Genomic DNA, 25699 nt, shown 5'->3' on the forward strand with positions numbered 1-25699 from the left:
CCATAACCACAGGCTCCCCTCTCTGGAACTGTCCCCAAAGTCAGAGTGAATGTCCCCAAGGTACAGGTCCAACATTCTTTTCTTAAGATTCAATATATGAGTACACTGTTCCCACCGTCTCAGACAGAAAACCCATCCCAAAGCTTTAAGAAGTTAACTGTTAGCTTGACCTTGATACAAGAACACTGCCCCAAGAAAGGCCAACAGCACTCTAGTCGGTCTAGGTGTCCGCACCAAACTTGGCCTGCCAATCAATCTCTACACGTCCTTGAAGAACCATTTCCCAAACCCACTCCCCAGTCTATTTCTGGGAAGCATATATATATACCCACCTCCACTTACCACCATGTGACCAGATCCAAGAGCAATGGATCAATACAAGAGACCTGGAAGGCAGGTTCCCCAGTGTTGGGAAAGATCAGAGGCAGCATTCCAAGCCTAACTGTAACCAGCTTTATTAAAGATTCTTTTCATAAACAATCATGGTATTTCAGGCAGGACATGGGCAGACAATCAACAATATACAAGAACTTCCAAATTCCCTTCTTGTATAGACTACCAAAATCAGAAAGCCACTATAAAACCCAATGAAGTCTTCATTCAATGCTTTGAAAAGGGGGAAGTAGCTTAGAGTGAGGGTTGACATTTCACATTAAGGATGTTGTTTTAACAACTTTTCACAAGCCGACCCTGACTTTTAGGCAGAATTATCAATCTGAAGATCCACAATCTTTTATAAAAGGAACCAGTGCTCTTTTGAGAACACTCAATGAAGTCACTGCAAAGTCCCCATCACTCAATGGACTGGGAAACCAATTTTGGGGGCCCGGTTCCAACAGGTCTCTGGTTTTTAAGGGAATTAAGTCTATGTTGATAGTACAGGGGGAAGAGGATATAAAAGTGAATTTATAGTTTCCCCAGACCACAAGGCATTGTTGTGCCTTGGTGGCCACCTAGGTCAAGACCAGGATCTCTCTCCTGGGAGCCAACAGGAGCCTTCCAAAATTATCAGGGAAAGAGGTTTTCTGTCCTCAATCCAGCTTGGGAGAGATTTTGTTACTGACACATGATCCTTCCCCCACCCAGTAATGAAGTGTTCTGTGTGCTAACAATATAGCTTAAAAAAAAAAAGTAAAACGAAATTCTGCATTTTTATAAAACTTGATAAAAAATAGTATTTCAAACTGTACAGTCACCAGAAGTACACAGTTATCAAAAATGCACACACATCACTTGGCATCTCCAGCACCTTCAGCTTTCTGTGCCTAAATGAAAAACAGATAAAGTCAGTATGTACACCAAAATTTATCTGCTCATAGTATTATATGGAATCATCTTGTTTCCGGGCTAAAATCCAGGTCTTGGGTACTTAAAAAGACCCCATGCATGCACCTGAAGAACAGACCACTTGCCAACCACCCCCCTACTAGAGAAGACCAAAGGTCACTCCCAGCTTTAAAACTCTATGGTACCAGCATGAGTGACCTATCAGGACAAGCTTTAGGTTATGGTAGACCTCTGAGGATTTCAGGCAGGAGGAAAATCACATCTAATGCAGTGTGACACAGATATAACAGGTAACAAGAAGTTTGGCTATCACTAAGTGCAGGTACACCCGACAAGAAACGAACAGCCACTCTACCTGGTCTGTTTTGGCATCTCCATTTTCTGCAGGATTATTCGCATCCTTCCCGGCGTCAGCTTTCCCCTTCTTCCCCTTGGGTACCTTCTCTCCCTTCTAAAACCAAGGAAGGATGGATACAAGAGTTTGTTAGCTTGCACATCTTATGTTACTGTGACATAACCTACAAAGTTCTACAAAGAGGGCTTGTCTATATCCCCTCTACTAAGCTAAAATAAATTACAATTTGCAGTCCTCCAGAGTTGTTCAAATTATAGGACAGCTAAAAATGCTTTTTTAAAGGTCAATTGTAGTTTTCTATAACTGCTGCCAAGGACACTAACAGGACAAGTTCTCAGGAACAAGGCTATCAATCAGAATAGCATAGGGCATCCACTAAAGGAGTCATCTCACGTTGAATTAGGCTAGGGTGGGGAAGGACAGTTCTCTGAAAATTCCTAGTCTAGAATTAGCACCGCGGTGTCTCAGGCTGGCTTACCTTCGCAGGGGCCTTTTTAGGTTTGGGCTCTGGCTTTGGAGGAGCAGGTTTCTTATTTTGGAAAAGTGGGGGAGGGAGAAGAGGAAACCATTAGTACCACAGACCCAAGAAACAACCCATCAAACCACAGCTTAGAAAACTAGTTCTCAGGATCACCTTTCTTTTACAATGTAAAAGCCATCTTTCACTTTAGTCTTAAGCATCAGAACGTGGGACAACAGCAAACACCTCTAGATGTGCAACAGCCACCATATATAATGCAACGGGATCACAGAGATCCGCCCCCAAGTGGTTCCCAGTATCAGGTAAAGATCAGGAAATAGACGCATACACTTACAGCAGACAACCTCGCAGATCTTCTCTGTGGCTATTAAAAAAGAAAGTAAGAGGAATAAGCACAGGTCTCCTCACTAGTCAGCTTCACATTAAAGAAAAGTTAATGAGACAATTCGTGGTCATTTACTACCACAGAACCTTGGTAGCTACTACGCAAGGCTTTGTGCGTTGCCCTCAATGGATAAGACTCACCTCGTCCTTCACCTTGGTTTTGTCTCCTTTAGCATCCCCTTCAGCCTACAAAATGATAAAAAGACCAAAACTTGTAACCTCGGAGGCAAATCTCAGAGAACCGGAACTTAACAGCAACCGTCAGACCCCATTCTAAAAACGCATACACCCAAGTTTTATATAAGAAGCCTTAACGGGGATAAGGCCCAACTAAAGTCCGAGACGCACGGAAGACCGGGCAGGCTGGCCGCAGAGCGCGGGAGAAGCTGGAGCCTGGCCCCACAGGCGCTCGGAGCCACCAGCGCCAGGCATTAACAGCTGCAGATTGTGCAAACAAACCTCTCCGGAGGCGGCGCCTGGCGCCGTTGCCATGGCAGCCGTCGAGGGCGGGAGCTCGGGGAAGCCGTGGGCGGGGGCGCGCGTCTCGTGCGCCCGGAACGTGGGCGGCCGGGGAGGGCGGAGCCACGCCGCGGGCCCGCCCCTCGCGGACGCAGTTTTGGCGGCAGCGCGCTCCCCCGCCCGCCCAGCCGAGCGCCGCCTTCCCGCCCTTTCGGGTTTGAATCGCCCGCTCGTTCGCTCGCTCGCCCGCGGGAGGAAGGGAGGAGGGGAGGGGGCTGCCGGTGGGGGAGGGGGCGCGGGCGGCCACAGGGAGCGGGATAAACAGCTGCCAACATGGCTCCTCCTGCTACCGCCACCGAGCCTCCAATATGGCTTCTGGCGCCCGCGGGCAGCGCGCCTCGCACGATTCGCCCCGCAGCCGGACTCGGGCTGGAACCTCGCGCCGCGCCCGACCTACCGCCGAGTCCCGAGCCCGAGGCTGGCGGTGGTCCCGGGGCGCCCGCGCGCTCGCGCCACGTACCTTTCTTTTGGGCATGGTGGCGGCAGGGGACGTCGGCGCTGAGCACGGGGATACAGCGGCGCGCGGGTTTGCTCCGTCCGGGGGTCGTCCTCGCTGCTTCCTCACACTGCTCGGGCTCCGGGGGGTTTATAAAGTTTTTATAGCGCTGGGAGCCCCGGACCGGTTAGAACCGGATTTCACCTCCCGTCGCCGCTCATTGGCCCAGTTGGGGTCACGTGGGCGGGGTTTAAACTCACCTCCTCTGGAGTGAGGAGGGGGTGCAGGGGGAGGGCGCTCGAGACGGCGGCGCGCCTTGGGGGAGGGGGCGCGCCTCGGAGTCGGAGGTAATAAATGAGGGGCGCGCGAGGCGGCAGGCTTGGGGTTCCGCTCCCGCCCAGACCTGGCTTTTGCAAACTACCAAGTTCCTTCCACCTTATGCAACCCTTCTACCCACTTCTCCAAGCCGTGCGACACTGGGCACATCTCGGCCGCTTTCCTTCCTGCTCCCGCCGGGGCCCCAGCAGAGGGGTTTGTGAGGCCTGGCCGCGCCGCCCAGCTCCAGAGGCGGCGGGAAGCGCGCCGGCCGCAGCCCCGGGGACCACGGGCTCCCGTGGGCTGAGAGCCGGGAGGCTAAGCTTGGCGCAGTCGGACGTGCATCCTTTTGAGTTGCCACCTTGGGGAGTCCCTCGGTGTGCTCACCTGGAAAGCAGTCCACGGGATGTGGAGGTGTGGGCTGGGAGGGGAGACTTTCCACACAGGGATGCCTTTCGGGTACAGCGGGGCAGGTAGGAGCTGTCCTTTCAGCACCTACTGCTGAGCCGCCTCCCCAACGTTAAACAGCCCCCCAACATCTGCCTGGTAGCTTCCTTAAATCCCCTCTGGCCCCTGTCACAGAATGGTGGAGAAAAGCCGGCGCCCCAGCCCGGGAGCACGCCCCTCCCACTCGGCTCTCTGGGTCTGGGCTGCAGCTACCCAGCTGCCCCCACTCAGCAGAGGCCATGGAACCTGGGCTTTGCAGATGCCACAGCTGGCTAAAGCCCGCCTCACACACCATCGAGCTGGCTTGCTCTCGGTTGCGTGAGGAAAAGGCGGTTGAAGGGAAGCGCCGGAAGATTAGGAAACAAGTAGATGAACAGGTGTGATGGCAGAGGGGCCCTTCCAGGCCACCCCCGCCCAAAGTCCGGCCTTCTAGAGCTAGCTGAGTGCACCCGATGGAGGGGGCCAACTGCAGCAGTAAAGCAAAACCTTCTCTCGTTTGCAGTTACCACACAAACCTTGTATCTCAAAAAGAAAATTTTAAATTCTTTTTGACATCCATAACACAACTGGCTAACATCTGCAATAGGGTGTTTGGTGCTCAGGCGGAAGGCACAAAATAGGTCCCATCTTAATTTCTGAGGCAAGGGTTGAAGCTAGTTTGTAATAGCCATGGCAGCAGAAAGCAGACATCTGCGAATTCAAATCAAGCATTTTTCAGCCTTTGCCTCTGGACAACAGTGGATCTGCCTCTCCTTTCCACGCCCACAGTGGCTCCCGAGGCAGCCATCCTCCACCCCACCCTGTGCACCTTTCCCAGAATACAGGTCCTGGGGCTGGAAGATACCAGCCCCATTAATCACCGCTACTGTACTCCAATCTTAAGAGAAAGTCAGCCAGGCCTCAACAGCCCTGCTTGCCCGGCAGATTCCGTTTGCTGCCTCCAGCCTCTCATTCCCGCCTTAATTGTAGGGCTCTGTATTATAGCCACATAATTCATGCCTCCCTAATTAAAGCTGTCAACAGCCTCATTGTAAAGCTGGAAAATGCACAGCACCTGCTCTTGGGGATCTCTGTGCCAGGGATTGCTTTTGGGGAGTGCCAGGTGTACAGGGGGCCTTGCCAAAGGGTGCACTGATTGGCTCTTGGTTTCAGTGTCAGGCCTTTTTTGATTCTGATAGGAAGAAGATGGCCAAAAAGTTCACCAGTGCCAGGCATCTGGGCACAGAAATAGGGATGGGGAAGAAGGCATAGCGCACGTTTTGGGGAGGGAGGTGCTGGGGGGAGGGCTTACAGACAGCATGAGACCAGAGTGACATTTGGTTGGTGGTTCTGGCTAGTACTCACAGCTCAGAGACACCTGAAGCAGACTAGCTCAGCAGAGACCTTTCTTCAGAGGTCATCTTCTCTCCTCAGCCCATGGGGAGGCCAGGAAAGGATGCAATCTTGCCTCTTTCCTGATGGGGAAGAGTTGGCCTCACAGGCTGAGAGGGCTAGAGTAAGTTCTGCCATGCAGAAAGCAAACTGTCTCAGGGCCTACTTAGGGAGCCAGGTCAAAGAGCTGTGAGGACCTTTTAGACTGGGAGTGGGAATCAGTTTGAGATGGCAAGGGAAGAAGACTTCAGGCCACTGGGAAATGCTTGGTTCTGTTCAGTCCTCGTATGTTAAACACAAATTGGCTTGTATTGGATTAGACTCTAGGACCTCTATGGGCCCTTCTGCCACCCTGTCTGTAGTCACGGAGGGGGTTGGGTCTCACAGGGGAGTGGAGCCTGGCCCCATGCCCTCCCTGCATGGGGGAGTAAAGCCTGTGTGGGCTGAGTTGACAATAGGTAATTGGATTGTAATCACCCGCCTGGTTTCCATGGGCCATTGGGGGCGCTGAGCCTTTCAGTGAGCAGTCAGTACTGGTAGTGGGAGGGGGTGGAGATTCAATAGCAAATCCCACGTGGAAAGCCAAGGGGAGGAGCAGCAGATGGGCAAATTTTCTTGCTGTCCTCCCCACCCCTTTCTTCCCTGCCCAATAATGTTGGCTGCCTATCAGTTAAAATTTACCAGTAGATCCAAATCTTTTGTGCAAGTCACATGGGGAGGGCTTAGGCAGGACTGGTAAAGGCCTAGGCTTTGGGAAGGTCTCTTCTGCACAGTGAAGGATATGCTGGTGGAAAAAGAACATGCATCCAGAAACAGGGACGGGCATATAGCTAATGAATTAGGGTCCCCTGTTCTCCAAATGTATTAGTGGCTGGACTTGGATTTAGTGTACACAGGAGAGATTCTACCTCACACTTCAAGGGTAACTGTCAAAGGTAGTCCAAAGGTAGCCATAGGCAGCAGAACTTGCCTTTGGGTTCCCTGCAAAACAGAGGGAGCCCAATTCATCAAAAACAGGGAAGTGCCTTTTCAAAAGAAAAGAAAGGAAAAGGAAAGAAAAGTCGGGGCCCAAGAGACAAAGGGCAGGGCAAAGTGGCTGGTAGCCAGCCCCACTTAGGCAGATGCAGTGCCCCAAAGTGCCAGCCAGTTGGCCCGTTTAAGTTCCAAGGCCTTCAGGAAGCCTTGGACTCGCTCTTCCCGTTTGGTGGAGAGTTTGTGCAAGCGTGTCCGTCGGAGTTGGGCATCCCCACTGGCCTGGAGCCCCTCTCGAAGCAGCTGCTCTGTCACTGCGGCCTGGTCCCTCTCCAGCTGGCGCCTCTTCCGCTCCTCAGCGTACATGTCTCGGGCCTTCTGCTAGAGAAAAGTAGGGTTTGAGGCAGGAATATAATTTTAGGTGTGGGATAGGGCACAGAATGGCCAAGTACACAAACTCTGGAGAGTTTCTGCCAGGATGGAAAGGTATGGACCTGTGTAAGCAGTGTACACAGGCAATTCAGGAACAGTTCATCTTGGCTTGTTTTGTGTGGAAGTGTCTTCATTTCTTAAAATCCTTTTCAAGCTTATGCTTAGAAACAGGTAAATAGTCTGATTTCTGATTCTTCCACCAACTAGTTTTGTGGCTTTGGGGAGATTCTCTCGTAGCCTTTTAAAATTTTATTTGTAAAGTGGGGGTTGTGCTTACCTTGAAGAGAGGTTTAAAGGATTAGGGATAATAAATGCAAAATCCACATTAGCTACATTGTCTACTGTCTGGGACAAAACACTCACTGGGTCTCCTCATGGTTCCTAGGTCAATGTGAGATGCCACTCTCCAACTTTCTAATCTAGACTTGCCTCTTAGAATGAAGACAGGCTTGACTATGAGCAAATGGCCCTTCTAGGAACACCGCAGCAAATTCAACTCTGTTAAGCCACTTACTGCTGCCTAGACCTAGACTAGGCATTAGTCTCTAGTCGGCTCTCCCTCTTAGAAAGAATCCTCGGCGGCTCTGCAGAGCCAGCAGAGCCAGCAGAGCCCTGGAATCAGCTCTGGCAGATGGTAGCAATCTGTCTCTGGTGACACCTCCTAGACCTCGCGTGTGTCTTTGGACAATAATGAGCCCTTTTGAGAGAGGAGAGACGACTTTTCCTCTCTGGCACTTGGAGCACTGTACAGGAAGCACTGAAGCACTTGACCATGTGGTCATAAAAGGGTAGTAAGGACACCTGCGGCAAAAAAGGGGGGGGCTGCTTCATCTCATAGACTCTTGCCTTGCCTTGCCAAACTGTGGCCTATAGAGCTCCTGCTGAACAGAATCCATGAGCGAGCAACCTGGTGGAGTGCATTTGTTCCTGAGTCAGAGTTCCACTATGTTATCCACACTTCCAAGCAGCTGGGTCAAGCATGTACTGCACTGACCAGTGAGCGATAGGATAGGATAGCTTTAGGTTTTTCACATCCTGGTGTCCTTTACCATCTCCAACCTTGTGTTGTGGCGTTTTGTGTTTTTAAGTCTTGTTCTAACCAGCCTGTGAGTTCTGACCGCCTTATTTTCACTCTGTTCGGTTGTTGCTGAGGGTTTCTCTGTGTAGCCCTGGCTGTCCTGGAACTGACTCTGTAGACCAGGCTGGCCTCGAACTCAGTAGTTCGCCTGCCTCTGCCTCCCAAGTGCTGGGATTAAAAGCATGCGCCACCACGCCTGCCTGGTGGTGAACTCTTAATCTTAGCACTCAGGAGGCAGGTGGATCTCTACGAATTTGAGGCCAGGCTGGTGAGTTCCAGGACAGCCAGTGCTAACAGACACCGTCTCAAACAAACCAAACCAAACAGAGCCCCTCTTCCACAATTACTTGTGAGGGGGCTTAGGGGGAATATAGCTCAAGTTGGATCACACAGAAACAAAAGGTTGCAGTATGTGCCAGCCTAGCAGAAAACTTCACCTATAGTGAGAGATCCTGCCTCAAAACAGAAAGGCAGAAGGACTGGCAAAATGCCTGACCTGAACTCAATCCTTGGACTCCATGAAAAGCTGGGAAGGAGAGCTCTTTATGGTAGTCTATACTTTAATCCCAGCACTCAGGAAGCAGAGCAGGCAGATCTCTGTGAGTTCAAGGCTAGCCTGGTCTACAGGAAGTAGCCGGCTAGGCTGACCTACATTATGAATTCTAGTACAGCCAGGAGTACTTAGTGAGACTCTGTTTCAAAAAGACTAATAAAACAAAACAAAACAAACAATAAAGAATGTGGAAGGAGAAAATCAACTCACGGTTGTTCTATGACCTTCACAAGCACATTGTGGCACACTTTTACACACACATACACACACACACACACACACACAAAAGGTGCACGAATCTTCTCACACCAGAATGAATTTGATTGAAGTCCCAAAAATTGAGCAATTCTAGTCCAAAAGACTCACCTTTCTAAGGCTATATTTTGTCTTTTCCTTTAAAAAGATTATTTAGCTGAGGTTGTGGTGGTGGCATATGTCTTCAATCCCGACACTCAGGAGGCAGAGGCAGGTGGATGGATCTCTGTGAGTTTGAGCCCAGGCTTGTTTACAGAATGAGTTTCAGGACAACCAGGGCTACACAGAGAAACCCTGTCTCAAAGCCTCCCTCTCCCTAAGAGGATTTATTTTTATTACTTTTTTTTTAAAGGTTATTATTTTTATATCCAAATACACTGTAGCTGTCTTCAGATGCACCAGAAGAGGGCGTCAGATCTCATTACGGATGGTTGTGAGCTACCATGTGGTTGCTGGGATTTGAACTCAGGACCCTTGGAAGAGCAGTTGGTGCTCTTTACCACTGAGCCATCTCTCCAGCCCTTTATTACTTTTTAAATTGTGCATGTGTATGTTTGTGTGTATGTGTGTGAGTGTGTGTGAACATGAGTCCAGATACCCACAGAGACCAGAAACACTAGATTCCCCTTGGAGCAGGAATTACAGGTGGCTGTTAGCCACTGTGAAAGCTGGAAACTGAACTTCACCCCTTGGATGACCAGGACATCCCCTTAATAGCTGAGTCATTTCTCCTTTTCTCCTTTCTTTTTCAAATAAACTTTTTATTTGTAGGAAAAACCATAAATTGCCCATAGCATATACAAGAAATTTTATTTACTTTAAGGATAATCCTGAGAGATTCTACATTCTATTTTATAGATCAGATATTGAAATTTGGTGACACAACAAACAATTCTAATATCAACATTACATAGTGCCTATCTTGTATACAACTTTTCAGTTGGTTGAAATAAAATGCCAGCTATAAAATTTTCTTTTTGGATCAAAACATAATTTTTTTTTCTCAAGAAAGGGTTTCTCTGTGTAGCCCTGGCTGTCCTGGAACTCACTCTGTAGACCAGGCTGGCCTCGAACTTAGAAATCCACCTGCCTCTGCCTCCCAAGTGCTGGGATCAAAGGCGTGCGCCACTATGCCCGGCATAACATAATTTCTTAAATTACATATTTATTTCAAGACAGGATCTTGCTATGTGGCCCTGGTTGACCTGAACTTTCTAGAACCAGGTTGGCCACAAACCTGTGATGCTCTGGAGCCTGTGCTGGGAACACAGTCATCAGTTACGGTGCTAGGTTTGCTCTGACTCAAACATTTATTTTAATTTATTAATTTAATGACAGATACATGCGCGCGCGCACACACACACGCGCACACACACACACACACCCCTTTGGAGGTCAGAAAAGGGCGTTGGAAGCCTGGAACTAGTTAAGGATGATTGTGAACCACCATGTAGATGCCTGAAGGTGAACGGAGTCCTTTGCAGGAGCAAGAAATGTTTTAAATCACTGCCCCACCTCTCTAGCCACCTAAGGCTTTCTCTTAATCTATAAAATGGTTAACAATATCCACCTCCCTGGGTTAATTTAGGAAAATGAGATAAAGAATGCCTCTTAAAATTGTTTGCTATTCTGTCACCAGAGCTGGTGGCCAGGGGCTGCATAGGCAAAGTCCAAACCAAGAGGAGGAGAAACAGCCCCAGAGGGAAGGAAGAGAACTCCCTGAAGGCCTTTGGAAGGCTCAGGGTTCATCTAAATGGTGGCCCAGCTCAGTGCCAGAAGTGAAGACGTAGCCAAGGCGGAGCCTGACCACTATTTGTAGGACAAGGGACAGCTGATCTAGTGAGACTCTATATTTTTACAGACAAGGATACTAAGGCAAAGACATTAAGGGACTTGGCTTATGTCACACAGCTGGTTGAAATTCTTCTGATTTCTCCAAAGTGGCTTTTGAAATTTCCAGCCCCCCTCCAAAAAAATAAAATCTTTCTGAGAAGCTCTCTCTCTAACCTGCCCTTTCCTAGCATGCACTGTGTAGGCTGGCCTTGAACTCACGGAAATTCACCTGCCTCTGCCTCCAGTGTTAGGAGGAAAGGTATGTGCCACCACACCTGGCCAGTGTGGCTTCCTGAGTGAATGGAAAGTAGACCTTGTGGCCGTGGATAGCTGTAGATCCCGGGGGAGGAATGGAAAAGGCAGCCATCATCTAGATGTCGTCTGCCCACATCAAGGGTCTGGATCCTCCCTCCATCTCGGCGGTGCCCTAGGGTTTCTCAGTTATTTGCCCTTAGAAAACCCAAGCAAGTGGAATACAGTGGTTACACTGGCAATTCCAGCACACACCTGTAATCACATCCCAGGGGATCAAGTAGGACTGCTGTGAGTTCAGTCCACCACCCTGGGCTACATAGTGAGTACCATGCAGGCTATAGATTATATAGAGCTATAGATTTTATTTCAAAGAAAAAGGGAGGGGGAAGAACAGTCGCCTCCTCCCGCCCCCGACTCACGTTAACCAAAGTATTTATTTTTTCTTCCTTTTCTTTTTCTTGTTTTTGTTTTTTAAAGATTTATTTATTTAATTTATGTATAGGAATCCACTGTTGCTGTCTTCAGACACACCAAAAGAGGGCATCAGATCCCATTACAGATGGTTGTGAGCCACCATGTGGTTGCTGAGATTTGAACTCAGGACCTTTGGAAGAGCAGTCAGTGCTCTTAACTGCTGTGCCATCTCTCCAGCCCGTTTTTTTTGTTTTTGTTTTTTGAGACAGGGTTTCTCTGTGTAGCCCTGGTTGTCCTGGAACTCACTCTGTAGACCAGGCTGGCCTCGAACTCAGAAATCCGGCTGCCTTGGACTCCCAAGTGCTGAGATTAAAGGCATGCACCACCACACCTGGCCAATTATTTGTTTTTCTGTGTGGATCTGAGCATGTACAATGCAGGTGTCCATGGAGGCGAGAAGCATCAGACCTCCCTGGAGCTGAAGTTGCACACGGTTGTCAGTCACCCAGTGTGGATGCTGGGTACCAAACTCAAGGGCTCTGGAAGAGCTGTATGTAACCGCTGAGCCATCTCTCAGTCCTATACCTGGATTTTTATATGGTCCTGGATGAAATACATATGCTTGCTCTGAATATCTCTTTAGGTCTCCTACCCTTTTAGGTTTTTTTTGAGATAGAGTTTTTTTTACTATGTAGCCTTGGTGCCTTCAAACACATGGCACTCTTCCTGCCTCTGATGCATGCCTGGGTCCTAGGATGGCAGGTATGTGCCACCATGCTCATGTAACAACAGTCCTACAGGTCAGTGTCTCTCAGGAGCATATGGAATATCCTGTATCAGTCGGGAATATTCTTTGAGACAGGGTCTCACATAAACAGTCAGGCTACAACTGGGCTATGCAGCTAGGAAGACTATATTCATAGTTCCTCCTGCTCTACATGGTAGGTCCAGGGTTACAGGTGGGCACTCCCACTTGAATCTCAAGAGCATTAATTCTTTAAAATGTTTGTGCAGATCTTAGGCCATCTTTGTGCAAATGCTCAAAGAAGCTCACTCTGAAAATAGTACTAAGCCCCTGTTCGTCCACACCCAGAAGAAACAAAGAACAAGATGAGCCTGCCTTGTGGACGGTGCCCGGGCTTCCGGAGATTTATGACGAGGGATAGGAGGAGCACTTGCCCTGAGTGTATGAGGCATCAGGGTCAATCCTGCATCTCTCTGTATAGCCCTGCGTTTGCTTACAGGTATGTGTGCATGTAAGTGCACTCTGCATGCCTTGTGCCCTCATCAGACACTGGGGTTAAGGATTGTGAGTCACCCCGTGGGTGCCCTGCAACAGTGACAAGTGCCCTAAGCTACTAAACCATTTCTCCGATCCATGGGGAGGGGAGGAGAGGGAAGGAAAGCAGGCATGGCTCTGTGGCTAGGAGCACAAACTATTCTTCTTGAGTTTGAGTCGCAGCATGCACAGTTCACAGACACGCCCGGCTCCCAAGGATGACTGCTCTGGCCTCTGTAGCTGACTGCACTCACACGCACTCAGACACCCCCCTGCATGTTATTAAAAATAATACAAGTAAACTAAGGCGGGCGTGATGGCGCACACCTTTAATCCCAGCACTTGGGAGGCAGAGGCAGGCGGATTTCTGAGTTCGAGGCCAGCCTGGTCTACAGAGTGAGCTCCAGGACAGCCAGGGTTACACAGAGAAACCCTGTCTGGAAAAACAAAAAAAACAAAAAAGTAAATTGAAACAACAAATAGCAGGTGTAGGGCTGAAGAGGCAGCTAGCCTGGTATACATATAGTCCTGGATCTACTGTGCACACCAGACAGGCTCTGGCCCCTTAGGGTCTCAAGTGACTTTCTTCCTAACCAAATGCTTTAGCAGCTTCTGCCTATTCTTTAAGTCCTCTGTTGTGCTATTACCAAGCTGTGAATGTGTAAGAGGCCTAGCGCCCCCAAATTGTCACCACCATCTTCCCCTGAGTGTTCTAAGTACCTAACGGGTTATAAGCGCCATGCCCTCGGTGGCCCGCTTCTACTACACTCTGTCACTGGGCCCGTGTCCTTTACACTCACTACAGCCGGGCATTTCCTTCCATTTGTTTGCTTGCTTACTCTGTTCTCAACTAAAACTACAAACTCCATGAGTTTAGACATTTGTCTGGCAGGGTGACTGCAGACTCCCCTGTGCCTAACCACATGCCTGATTCATAGTAGGGACTCAATAAACAGTTATGGAGAAGACAGAGACCGAGGCAACACCTCCTCAAACCTCGTGCAAGGCTCTGAGAAACTTGAGATAATAAAGGCTCTGGTCATTCAAATTATAGGTCTCCACACAAAGGCTCACACAGTAGGCTCTCCAGGCCCCATCAAAGCCAATTTACTCTCACTTCATACATACACTCTACTGTGCTAATCACCTGCATTTTTTTTCTATAGGTGACTTAAAACAGTAAATAGGAAGGAAAGGGAAAGGGGTAGGTGTCGAAATTAGCCACTGACACAGCAGGAGACGAAAGAGGAAGGTCTTAAAAGACTCTATGAGAGTCTCAGAGCCAGGTATCTAGAAGCATCTACATAACTTGATGGTGGTGGCTGCCACTCGCAGCATCCTCAAGTTAGAAAGGGACTATTCTAACCATCACTAGTGACATCTGAGACCTAGACTGCAGGTGTCAAAGTACAGGTGTACTTCAGAAAGTTTCTCATCAAGAAAATACAAAGTATGTGCCAGTTTTGGAGGCAGCCCCAGCTGCAGGGAACTCTGATGGCCTCCTCCCAGGCAGCAAGTAACAGACGCTGTGCTAGTTCTCTTTTTACCTGTTCTGAGCTGCCTTGTTCAAATGACTCATAATGTGAGACTCAATGGTAAAACCTCACGATTCGCCGGGCGTGATGGCGCAAGCCTTTAATCCCAGCACTTGGGAGGCAGAGGCAGGCGGATTTCTGAGTTCAAGGCCAGCCTGGTCTACAAAGTGAGTTCCAGGACAGCCAGGACTACACAGAGAAACCCTGTTTCGAAACAAAACAAAACAAAACAAAACAAAAAAACAAACCTCACAATTCAAGTCACTAATGCTAGGAGTTCCAGACGGGGGCTTGTGGACAGATTTGGGGATCCTATGAACCCTGAGAGCAGTGTATGTGACAGAGTGTTAAGTATCAACCCTGCAATTCAGTGGACATCTTCTATGGCTTCCATTAGGTTCCCAAAAGGGGCGCTAATACTTACATCATTCCTTCTTCCTGCCCATTTTCTCTCCAGACTTAGGAAACATCTAGGATTTCAAAATTCCGGTCCCTAGCTCTGTGGCCTTGGCACAGTTAGTTCCTGTCCCTGTTTTCATATCTGAAGAAATAAGGACACAAGGCTGATACATTAAGGGAGAGTTAAACAGATACAGACAGAACCAGCGCAGCAACTACGTGTTAGTGTCTCTGCCCATATGAGCAGTCGTAGTCGGATGCAGACAAGAGTTAGGGAGCCCACTGACAACCCTGACGATAGGAAGCTTCCAGAAGCGCTCTCTGGGCTCTGCAGAATTCTACTGTCACACAAACATTTGGTCTCAAATTCACTGGCTTTGCCGGGCAGTGGTGGAAGACGCCTATAATCCCAGCACTTGGGAGGCAGAGGCAGGCAGATTTCTGAGTTCAAGGCCAGCCTGGTCTACAGAGTTCCAGGACAGCCAGGGCTACACAGAGAAACCCTGTCTCCAACCCCCCCCCCTCAAAAAAAAACAAAAACAAAAACAAAAACAAAAACCTCACTGGCTTTGATTTTGAGATCCTCCTGGCCCAGCTTCCCAATGGCGAATATTAGCAGTGGGTGTGGACAGCTGTGACTTTGATCAGGCTCTCTGAGCTTTCTCCTGTGTCTTCAGGACACCTTATCCTTATATTAGTTCCTAAACAGTGTCTCTTTCTCTGGCCTTAAGCTCATCCGCCTGTGTCTTGTCTTGAGTACTAGGATTAAAAGCATCAGCACCATGTCCCAGGTATCTCTGTCCCTCATTTACAGAGAGACTAGCAAGACCTACCTGAGTGCTTAGGAGCACAAATGAGGAACTGTGGAACACGTTCAGTGTCTGACAGTAATTGATCAGTGTGTGGTAGTAGTATTATAATGACCATCATTGTCAAGAAATGTTTGTGGGCTGGAAAGATGGCTCAGTGCGTAAAGGCACTTGTCACCAAGCCTGACAGCCTGAGTTCAATTCCTGAGACCCACAGGAAGGAGAGAACCAACTTTCAAAGGCTGTCCTCCACACGTGCACTACATCACACACATGCATTAATTACGGCACATCTCTGCACAGAAACTCGCAGATAAATAATAAATACAATAAACATTGTAGCAAGGCCTAGTGCAAGGCAGGCCTGTTAGTGCCACCCTTCCATCCCATCCTGCCCGACTCATACCTGAAGTGCACCATGGTTCCTCTGAAACTGCAGAATTGCCTCACACAGGTTCCAAAATGTGTATTCTGGCCACAGGACAGGCTGGAACACGAGGCAGGAATGGGACGTCTGGTAAAAGCAAGCAGCAGAGCAGGAGTTGGTCACAGCCAAGGAGATGCACTGCTGCTCAGGACCCCGATGGAGGAGCAGCCATGGTGGGAAAGGCCCAGAACAAGATGGCACATGTTTCCAGAGCCCTGGAAGTGTCTGCAGCCAGCCCAGGTCCCCTCACTCTTGGAAGAAGGGTCACAAGGCAACTGGATCCCCTGCCCGTGGCAAAGCAGAGCTAAACTAGATAAATGTTTCCTCCTTTTTTTCTTTTTTTTTTGTCAGAGAAAGGCTCACTGTATAGCACTGGCTGGTACAGAATTAACTATGTAGACCATGCGGGCTTGAGATTCCCATTGATCTGCCTGCCTCCTGAGATCTTGTACCAAAGGCATGTGCCACCACGCCCAGCTACACCATGTCTCTAAAAGCCAATTTTAGGACTATGAAATGACATCTGGATTATGTCATTGGCTCCCTGCCCTTAGAGGTCATCTGAGACAGACACACAGTCTGATAAAGTCAGCCAGAACAAATGGTGGCTGCTCCCGTTATTTTAAGTAGCAGCAGTATGACTCCGTGTCTTAAGCCCATGGGTTCTGAAGCCAAACTGCCTCTGTCTACCATTACCACAGAATTGGCTGAGCTTTTTCACCTCTCTGGGCATAAGTCTTTACGGACTATGAAGATGAAATATGCATGAAGGAAAAGCCCTGAACCGGGGGAACATGAATACCCCTGGCCTCAACACTCCATAGCCACTGCTTACTGTCTGCTGTACTGAACAACAACCAAATGCCCCCCAGGGGGAAACTTGCTCACATATTGTCACCAATGTCACCTTCCCCACAGCTCCTACCAAGATACCAAGTACTTTCTCCAGAACAAAAGAAAGTGGCTTTTTATTCTGAGACAGGCCTCACTATGCAGCCCTGGCCGGCCTGGATTTGCTCTATAGAACAGCAGCCCTAAAGTTCACACTAATAGCCTGCCTCTGCCTCTGCCTCCGAATCCTGGGCAATACTAAGGCAGGAGGTGCTATGAAGAGCTGCCACTTCTCTTTCCTAAGGCTGCAATGACTTTCCCCGAGCCTTCTTGTAGAACAGGCTGTCCTTGAACTTACAGATCAACTGCCTCTGCCTCCCAAGTGCTGGCATTAAAGGTGTGTGCCACCACATCCAGATGCTAAGTCTCATGTTAGAGACATGGGATCCCTGTATCTGCTGAGTGACCCATTTGGTAAATTCTCTACTTCACCAGTATATTTTGTCTTTATCTTTCTTTCCCATTTCTAACTCCTTCCTTTTCTCCATCTTCTTTCTGCCTCCCTTTTTGTCCTCCTTGCAAAGTGCCAGGGACCAAATCAGGGCTTTGTGCACACTCTGTAAGGAATCTAGCCCACCACCACTGTCATTTCCTAACTGTGCTCAGTGCAAACTTTTAAGTGTGATCTGAGCAGCAGAAAACATTAGCTATACACTAAATTTCCATCAGGATCCCCAAACATTAAGTCAAAGCATTTGCAGTAGCTAGCTGCCAGTTCACTTGTCTATGTCTCTGAGTGCTTGTAGAGGTCAGAGGTCACCCTTGGGTGCTGCTCCTCAGAAGATAGGCTCGCTCTCTGAGACTGGGGCTTACAGATCAGGCAAAGCTGGCCAGCCAGAGCTCTAGGGATCCTTCTGTCTTTGCTCTCCAAGCATTGAGATTCTAAGTGTGCCCCCCCATCACAGCAGGCTTTTTATGTGGGTACCAGGGTCCAAACACAGGCTGTCATGTGTATGTACCAGCCCTTACCAAGTACCAGCATCCCAGTCCTCAATTGTAACATTTATTCATTAAAATTTTCTGGACCTTGATACATGAGATGTTTCCAAGCTGAGTCTCCCTCAACCTCTCCTTCTTCTTTCTTCCTTTTTTTTTTTTTTTTTTTTTTTGAGACTGGGTTTCTTGGTGTAGTCCTAGGTGTCCTGGAATTTTTTCAGTATACCAGGCTGCCCTTGAACTCAAGAGCTATCCACCTGCCTCTGCCTCCTCCTAAGTGCTGGGATTAAAGGTGTGCACCACCACTGCCTGGCTGAAAACAAGAGATCTTTAGACAAACAGTACTAACTGGATGTGATCTTTCAGGGATGACCTAAGCTGGAATAGCAGAGCAAAAAGGCAACAGTAAGCCTGAGTCTGGATGCAGTGGAAATCTCTCACAGGATTTGCCTGCACAGATGGAGACCTGTATTCTGAAGAAGAGATGACGAACTGAAAGGGAAGGCTCTTGTGGTGCTGGTCTGACACCCGGCTTAACCAGCGTCTCAAAACACATTTCTTGGAAAGGGGCATATGTAAATTTTCATTAGGGTAGGATGGCTTTGGTTTCTCTTTAGGATAAAACTCTGCATTTTGGATAGCAAGGAACACATTATACACCCAGGGTCAGGTGAAGAAAGAAAAGTAATGTTACTAGGTACAACCTGGAGGTACTGGTTGTTCTACGTGGTGACCCTCTGCCTTGCTCGTACATTGGTGGAGAATGGGTTCTGCTTCAGTTCCAGGGTTCAGCCCAACCCCAAAATAACATGTTTCAAAACAACCTACCTGCCAGAGCAAGAAGTCACTCAGCCGCACCTCCCCAGAAGTCCGGATCAGGATGTCGGGATGAGGAGAGTGGTTGCTATAGAGGCACTTATCGAGCAGAGACTCGGAGACATCACTAGGTGGGCAGGAGACAGAAGCACAGGTCTCTCTGTGGCACTCTCCGTGAACTTCCACGCGCAGCCTCCCGGTTGGTGATTGGCCACCATCAAATACATTTGCCAGTGCATCCCCAACCCAAGAATGCCTTTAAACCTGCAGACCACACACAGTGCTTTTCCTTCCCCCAGGGCCTGTACATGCCAGGCAAGCACTCAACACACATTGCACCGTCCCAAGTCCTGTGGAGGGCGCCTCTAACCCGTCCTTATCCATACAGAGGAGGGACGCTCAGATGGCATGAATAGTCTGCCCAATCCCGTTGCCTGTGGGCCGAGAACCAGATGAGTCGCTACGCTGCTTCTCTCCGTCTGATATTCTACCCTGGCAGTGTGATGAAGCACCCTGCAACTGAGTTTCTTTCTTCAATTTTTTAAAGATGGGTATACGGCTTAGTGGTAATGTATGTACCTAAAAGGCCTAAGGCCCTGAGTTTAATCCCGAGAACTGCAAAAAGACAATTAGATCTGATAAAAGCAAAAACACAACAAAAAGATGAATCTAAATTAAATATGCTGGTTTGAAAAGACTTCCAAGATCCACTGTTATATGAAAAAAGCAAATTAAAAAAAATCGCATTGTGAAAAATATAGACAAGTCTATAGTCACACATTATTTATGTGAAGGGAGTATGATAATCACTGTATTATAAAAAACATTACATATGCATATATATACATATTACCTACATACATACATATGTATATGTATAAAAAATGAAGTTGAAAAAGCCACACAACAGTTTTCAACACTGAGTTGGTCAAGAAGGAAGGACCTTTGTCTGTTTAGTGATTTATGATGGAGACTTAGCCCCAGGCCTCACAAACACAATTGAATCCTAGGATTTAATAAAAAGAACCGGGGCTGGGGCTGGTGAGATGGCTCAGTGGGTAAGAGCACCCGACTGCTCTTCCGAAGGTCAGGAGTTCAAATCCCAGCAACCACATGGTGGCTCACAACCATCCGTAACGAGATCTGACTCCCTCTTCTGGAGTGTCTGAGGACAGCTACAGTGTACTTACAATAAATAAATAAATAAATCTTTAAAAAAAAAAAAAAAAAAAAAAAAAGAACCGGGGCTGGTAAGAAAGACGGTTCAGTGGGTAAAGCTGTTTGCCACACAAGCAGATGATCTGAGTTTCATTCCTCCAACCCACATAAAGTGGAAAGAGAACCAACTGCACAGGGTGGCGCCCATGTGTCCTGGGACCTGTTCCCACCACAGTGAAATGAGAAATGAGGCAGGAGAATAACTGCTTCTCTTATGCTGGGTAAGAAAGACGCTCCCAAGGAGACAGACGTGCAGAGACAACTAAGGGAGACTTTTGAAATAAAGCTTTCCTACTGACAGAAGAGGGCCCTCTCAAGGTTGTATCTGCCAGCTCCAGGAAGTATTTGTCCACCCTAACATGGACACACAAACAGGACCAGGAATCTCCAGTTTATGAGTTGTATCTTGTGAAGAGTGAAAAAAACAAACTTCCTTGTGGAGAATATGTCATGGGGTCACAATAGCAGAAAGGGGCTGGAGAGATGGGTCAGTAAGTAAGAGCTCTGGCTGCTCTAGCATAGGACCCAAGTTCAATTCCCAGCACCCACACGGTGGCTCACTGTGTCTCCAGTCCTAGGGGAGTCCATGTTTCTCTTCTTGTCCCCAAAGACACTGCACACATATGGTGCAGACATACGTGAAGGAAACATCCATATACAAAAGATTAAAAAAAAAACAAACAAACAAGGGAGAAATATTTTAAAAAGAAGAATGAAAGCACGAATGCCAGGAGTGAGTGTTCAAAATCAGATACCAGAGCTCAGAGGCTGTGGCAGAGGATCAGGAGTTAAAGGCCAGCCTGGGCTACACAGGAAAGCACAATCTCAAAAAAAAAAAAAAAAAAAAAAAAAAAAAAAAAAAAAATCACAGAATGAGGTTTAAAAATAAAGAAAAAAAAAACTGGGGTGCTTTGGGCATGTGCCTTGATTTTTTTTAATTACTTTTTTTCAAACCACAAAAGGAGATGTATTTTCTATATAATTGTACAGCAAACAATATTTGCTTATGATCGGGCAAGAGAAGGGTCCTGTGTTCAGACTGCCCTGGCAGTCACAGACTCGTGTTTTGACTGCATGGTCCTAACTCCCTGGTAAAAGTATTTAAGGCCAGTACAATCCGAGTGAAACCAGTACAATCCACATGAGCACTCGGCTCCCTTATCTTTCTACCACACGGTTATACCGAGAGGAGAGTCGAATCAAATAAAATGACATATCTGGGTGCATCGTGAAACTATGAAATGTCCAAACACACAGAGATAACAAGACCATCTAGCAAACAAGGGATAACAATGACACTATTAACTGTGACACTATCTCTCGTCTCACTGTCTGGTCCTCTTGACTATGGACATCCACTATGGAGTCTAAGTTTTACGTTTCTGAGGACTTTCTGCTACCTGCTTCAGGCTGTGGGCAGAAGATAAATAGAAAAGGAGGAAACTGTAAGGGGAAAGGGGATAAAACTGACAGAAAGAAACCAAGGATCTATTGACTATGGTTAAGAGAACTCCAACACTAACTAAACAAAATCTAAGTTTGGAAATAAATAACAGTAAAAGAACCAGTATTCACCAAACAAAACCACTTAGGGAACCATGGAGCCCAGAATTAGGCAGAGCATGCGCCTAGCACGCTTCTGGTTCTAGATTTGACCCCCACCGCTAGGAAGAAGAAAATCAAAAGGAAAAGAATAAATCTTGCCAGTCCTGATAAGAACACTATGAATGGGCATTGCCAGCTCCAACTCCAGAGAGAGGGATCCCACATGCAGACGACATCAGCTCAAGGAGGTCACCATTCGTATTAAATGAGAAAGTAGGATCACATAAATATAGAATAAACACAAAGATATTTAGGAAACTAAGATAAGATACATTTGTGTGTGTTAGCTTTCAGCTAGTGAGAATGTCGTGAAGACTCTGCACTGAAGCCCAGGACATGAAAAAGTATCCTGTTACAACATGAACTGGAGGTGCAAACTGGCATTCAGGGTCTAAACTCCTTGGTGTGGTTTCTAGTTACACATACTTACACTGAGATTATTGATTTACTGTTTTTTAAATGTTTATTTTTCAAAAAGATCTATCTATTTCTTTGGGTTTCTAGAGACAGGGTTTCTCTATGTAACCGTGGCTGTCCTGGAACTCACTCTGTAGACCAGGCTGGCCTCGAACTTAGAGATCCACCTGCCTCTGCCTCCTGAGTGCTGGGATTAAAGGCGTGCGCCACCATGCCCAGCATAATTTATTTATGTGTCTGAGTATTTGACTGCAAGTGTGTATGTGCACCATGTGCTTGGCCTGTGCCTGTGGACGACACAGAGAAGGTTAGATCTCCTAGGACTGGATTTATAGCTGCCACCGACGTGGGTACTGGGAACTCCCGGGTTACCAGTAGTTTATTGGTAAATGTATTCCTTAGCTTTGTGCATGTGCTACAGCAGGTGTACGGAGGTCAGAGGACACCTTGGAGCAGCTGGTTCTCTCCCTGCACCATGCGGGTTCAGGGGAAACTCAGGTCACCAGGCTTGGTAGCGAGCACCTGCTGAGCCATCTTGCTGGCCCTAAGTTTTCACTTCTCAATGCAGTACTTGCAATGGACGCAAAGGTCTTCTGTATGATGGGGAAATATTCTACCACTGATCTACAACCCCAGTATCCCCAATCCCTTTAAAGAAAGATTAAAGCCGGGCGTGGTGGCCCACGCCTTTAATCCCAGCACTCGGGAGGCAGAGGCAGGTGGATTTCTGAGTTCAAGGCCAGCCCGGTCTACAAAGTGAGTTCCAGGACAGTCATGGCTATACAGAGAAACCCTGTCTCGAAAAACCAAAATTAAAAAAAAAAAAAAAAAGTTTAAGAGCCAGAGGAAGAGGTCAGATGCGCTAAAATGGAAATTACAGATGGCCATGAGCCATCACATAGGTGCTGGGAACCAGATTCATGTTCTCTGCAACAGCAGCAGAGCCATCTGAGCCATCTCTGCAGGCCTCTAAGCCCTACTTTTGCACAGGCCTTGCCCTGTAGCTCAGGCTGGGACCAGACTCAGAGCAGTCCTCTGAGCCATCCTCCTGAGTGCTAAGGTATAAATGCAATATCACATCTGGATACTTGCTAACTTATATTTATTTTATGTGTATGGGTGTTTTGCCTACATGTATTTATGTGTATCATGTCACACCTAGGACCGGAGGAAGTCACAAGAAGGGACTGGATTCCCTGGAGCTAGAGTTGCCAATGGTTGTGACCCACTATATGGGTGCTCAGAATTAAACCAGGGTCTTCTGCAAGAGCAGCCAGTGCTCTTATCTGCGGAGTCATCTCTCCAGCCCTGTCAGTTGCTTTTATGTTAGATTCTTTTGTCCATTTCAGCCTTCCTATGTGTCGGTCAATATACCAAACTGAAAGGACACAAGGCAAGTTGGCCAACTATGTAGATACATTCCCATTTCCCGTTTCTGTAGGCTCTTCTTTTTTGTTTGTTTTTTGTTTTTTTGAGACAGGGCTTCTCTGTAAAGGAACTCACTTTGTAGACCAGGCTGGCCTCGAACTCAGAAATCCACCTGCCTCTGCCTCCCAAGTGCTAGGTTTAAAGGCGTGAGCCACCATCACCTGGCTAGTTTCTTCTTTACAATGAAGAGAAGGGCTTCTTTACAATGAAGATGGCTCATCAGAGCAGAGACTGAAGAAATGACCATCCAGAGACTGCCCCACCTGGGAATCCACCCCATAAATAATCACCAAACCCAGACACTACTGCGGATGCCAAGAAGAACTTGCTGATAGGAGCCTGATAAAGCTGTCTTCTGAGTGGCTCTGCCAGTGCCTGGCAAATACAGAAATGGATGGTCACGGTCATCTATTGGACAGAGCACAGGGTTCCCACTGAAGGAGCTAGAGAAAGTACCCAAGGAGCTGAAGGGGCTTGCAGCCCTATAGAAGACAACAGTATGAACTAACTAGTACCCCCAGAACTCCCTGGGACTAAACCACCAATTAAAGAAAACACATGGTGGGACTCATGGCTCCAGCTGCATATGTCGCAGAGGATGGCCTAGTTGGTCATCAATGGGAGGAGAGGCCCTTGGTCCTGTGAAGGTTCTATGTCCCCCAGGAAGCAGGAGTGGGTGGGTTGGGGAGCCGGGAGAAAGGAGGGGGGATAGGGGATTCTCCGAGGGGAAACTAGGAAAGGGGATAACATTTGAAATGTAAATAAAGAAAATATCTAATAAAAATAAATAAACTTAAAAAAAGGAAGATGAGCCGGGTGTGGTGGTGCACGCCTTTAATCCCAGCACTTGGGAGGCAGAGGCAGGCAGATTTCTGAGTTCGAGGCCAGCCTGGTCTACAGAGTGAGTTCCAGGACAGCCAGGGATACACAGAGAAACCCTGTCTCGAAAAACCAAAAAAAAAAAAAGGAAGATGGCTCAGCACGTGGACGTGCTTGCTGTGCCTGGAGGCTGGGTCTCCAGAAGCCAGTGAAAGCCAGAGGCAGAGGCCAAGTGTCTGTAATCCCAAAGTGCCTGGGTGGGGAGAGGCAGACGCAGGAGTGGGAGGGCCGGCTGGTTTGGCTTACACAGCAACCAAGAGACTGTCTTAGAAGAGGCGGAAGGGTGAGACACCACACCCGAACTCTACCCTCTGACCTTCAGTTGTACACTGTGCACACACAAACCTTCACCCCCACACATAAACTAAACAAATAAATAAAATGGAGATAAAACCAACTTGTACATTATAGGGTGGGGGAGTAAGCATCTGAGAGCTGGGAGCTGCACCAGGGGCTGCAATGGCAGCGCTCTTTAGCCAAAGGACGATAAAGAATTTGAGGTTAGTGCCTATCTCAAGTACACAGATATTAAAACTGAACAATACAGTAAATCTGCATGGCCCTGTGCGTTCTTAGTAAATAGTCACAATTAATATTTATCACACAGAAGTCAGAACGACAGGAGGCCACGCAGCCTATTCAAAGTAACTCACTAACCAACCTGGAGGGTCTGGTTATTTCTTCTCTAATTCCAGGCTCCCAAACAACCTGTCAATTTTATTTCTAGGGGAAAAGAGGCCCTTATCCTAAAGGAAGAGAAAAGGAGTCAGGTGATGGTGTCAAGTCTAGCTACTTGGTTGAAGCAAATTCTAATAATCCTGATACAAATGTAGCAGAGTCCACCCAGGTCCCTATGAGCTCAGTATGCCCTGAGAATCAAGCTGCAGGGGCCCTGTGGACCCTGGTGATTCTATCTACCAGGCTGACCTGACAGCACCACAAAGGCAGATTGCAAATGACAGTCAGGAAGATGGCTAGGAAACTTCCAGGAAGTGAGATGTAAGGTCCGGAGGATGAGGTTAAAGCATGCTATATTAGGAGTCAGATCAGAGTTCCCAGGAGCTAGGGCCGGAGGGATTAAAGGTCCCAAGTTCAATTCCCAGCAACCACATGAAGGCTCACAACCACCTGTACAGCAACAGTGTCCTCACATACAGAAAATAAATAATCTTTAAAAAAATCTGCTTGCTAAATTAGAGGACTCATAAATATTCCATCATTAGTTCAATTATTATTTCATATACACAAGACTACTCAAACATTAATTATAAAGCATAAATATAACAAACTATGAAATTACTCCCAAGCTAATTACTATTAACTTACACCTACATATATATCTTCACATGTTATCGCTGTCCTTCCCTGAGGCTAGGCAGTAGTAGAAAGTGAACCCAGGGCCTTGCACACACTAGGCCCACACATACCCCACCTTATACATCCCCCTCTGCCTTAGCCACTTCATCACCTTGTATCCCCATTCACTTAGCCAGCACTGTAATTTTCCCCTAATAGCCAATCTATGATCTATAACTTAACTCACCCCTCTAGAGCACTAGCACTACTGTGCCAACACCCGCCTACCTCCTCAACAGGTACCAATATATTCCCTCTTCTGTGTTCTGTAACACAGACTCTGTTTTTCTGAAAAGGGCCAATCTGTCCAACAGTCA

At 47.6% G+C, this 25699-nt stretch overlaps 2 protein-coding genes across 8 annotated transcripts in view; both read right to left on the bottom strand.

Annotated features, from left to right (window-relative positions):
• Positions 1 to 430: 430 nt before the first annotated feature.
• Hmgn2 (high mobility group nucleosomal binding domain 2) lies at positions 431 to 3683 on the bottom strand. The gene is made up of 6 exons (NM_016957.3): positions 3487 to 3683; positions 2649 to 2693; positions 2458 to 2487; positions 2121 to 2171; positions 1643 to 1738; positions 431 to 1265 (listed from the first exon to the last, which is right to left on the bottom strand). Exons 1-6 carry the CDS (start codon positions 3499 to 3501, stop codon positions 1230 to 1232), a joined length of 273 nt encoding a protein of 90 aa, NP_058653.1. The 5' UTR covers positions 3502 to 3683; the 3' UTR covers positions 431 to 1229.
• A 1036-nt stretch (positions 3684 to 4719) lies between these two features.
• The window catches only part of Dhdds (dehydrodolichyl diphosphate synthase), a 31930-nt gene continuing 10950 nt past the window's right edge, over positions 4720 to 25699 (bottom strand). For 4 of the 7 annotated variants that reach the window (NM_001362962.1, NM_026144.5, NM_001362959.1 and 1 more), the window contains 3 exons: positions 18492 to 18606; positions 15816 to 15923; positions 4720 to 6945 (listed from right to left, as the gene is read on the bottom strand). In NM_001362962.1, the coding sequence (NP_001349891.1) occupies positions 6709 to 6945; positions 15816 to 15923; positions 18492 to 18606 (460 nt within the window). In that variant the 3' untranslated portion in view covers positions 4720 to 6708. Of the gene's footprint in view, positions 6949 to 15815; positions 15924 to 18491; positions 18607 to 25699 lie in introns of all 7 variants that reach the window. The other 3 variants (XM_030253723.1, XM_030253724.1, NM_001362960.1) reach the window with 2 other exon arrangements.

Source organism: Mus musculus, chromosome 4, assembly GCF_000001635.26.
Source record: "Mus musculus strain C57BL/6J chromosome 4, GRCm38.p6 C57BL/6J".
In the NCBI taxonomy this organism is placed as follows: domain Eukaryota; kingdom Metazoa; phylum Chordata; class Mammalia; order Rodentia; family Muridae; genus Mus; species Mus musculus.

What these genes read in the sequence shown, in the direction of transcription:
- Hmgn2 (NM_016957.3), bottom strand. An exon ending in AAACCAAGGTGAAGGACGAG is followed by an intron (nt 2,488 to 2,648) that starts GTGAGTCTTATC and finishes CTTTTTTAATAG; the next exon opens with CCACAGAGAAGATCTGCGAG. An exon ending in GATCTGCGAGGTTGTCTGCT is followed by an intron (nt 2,172 to 2,457) that starts GTAAGTGTATGC and finishes TTCCAAAATAAG; the next exon opens with AAACCTGCTCCTCCAAAGCC.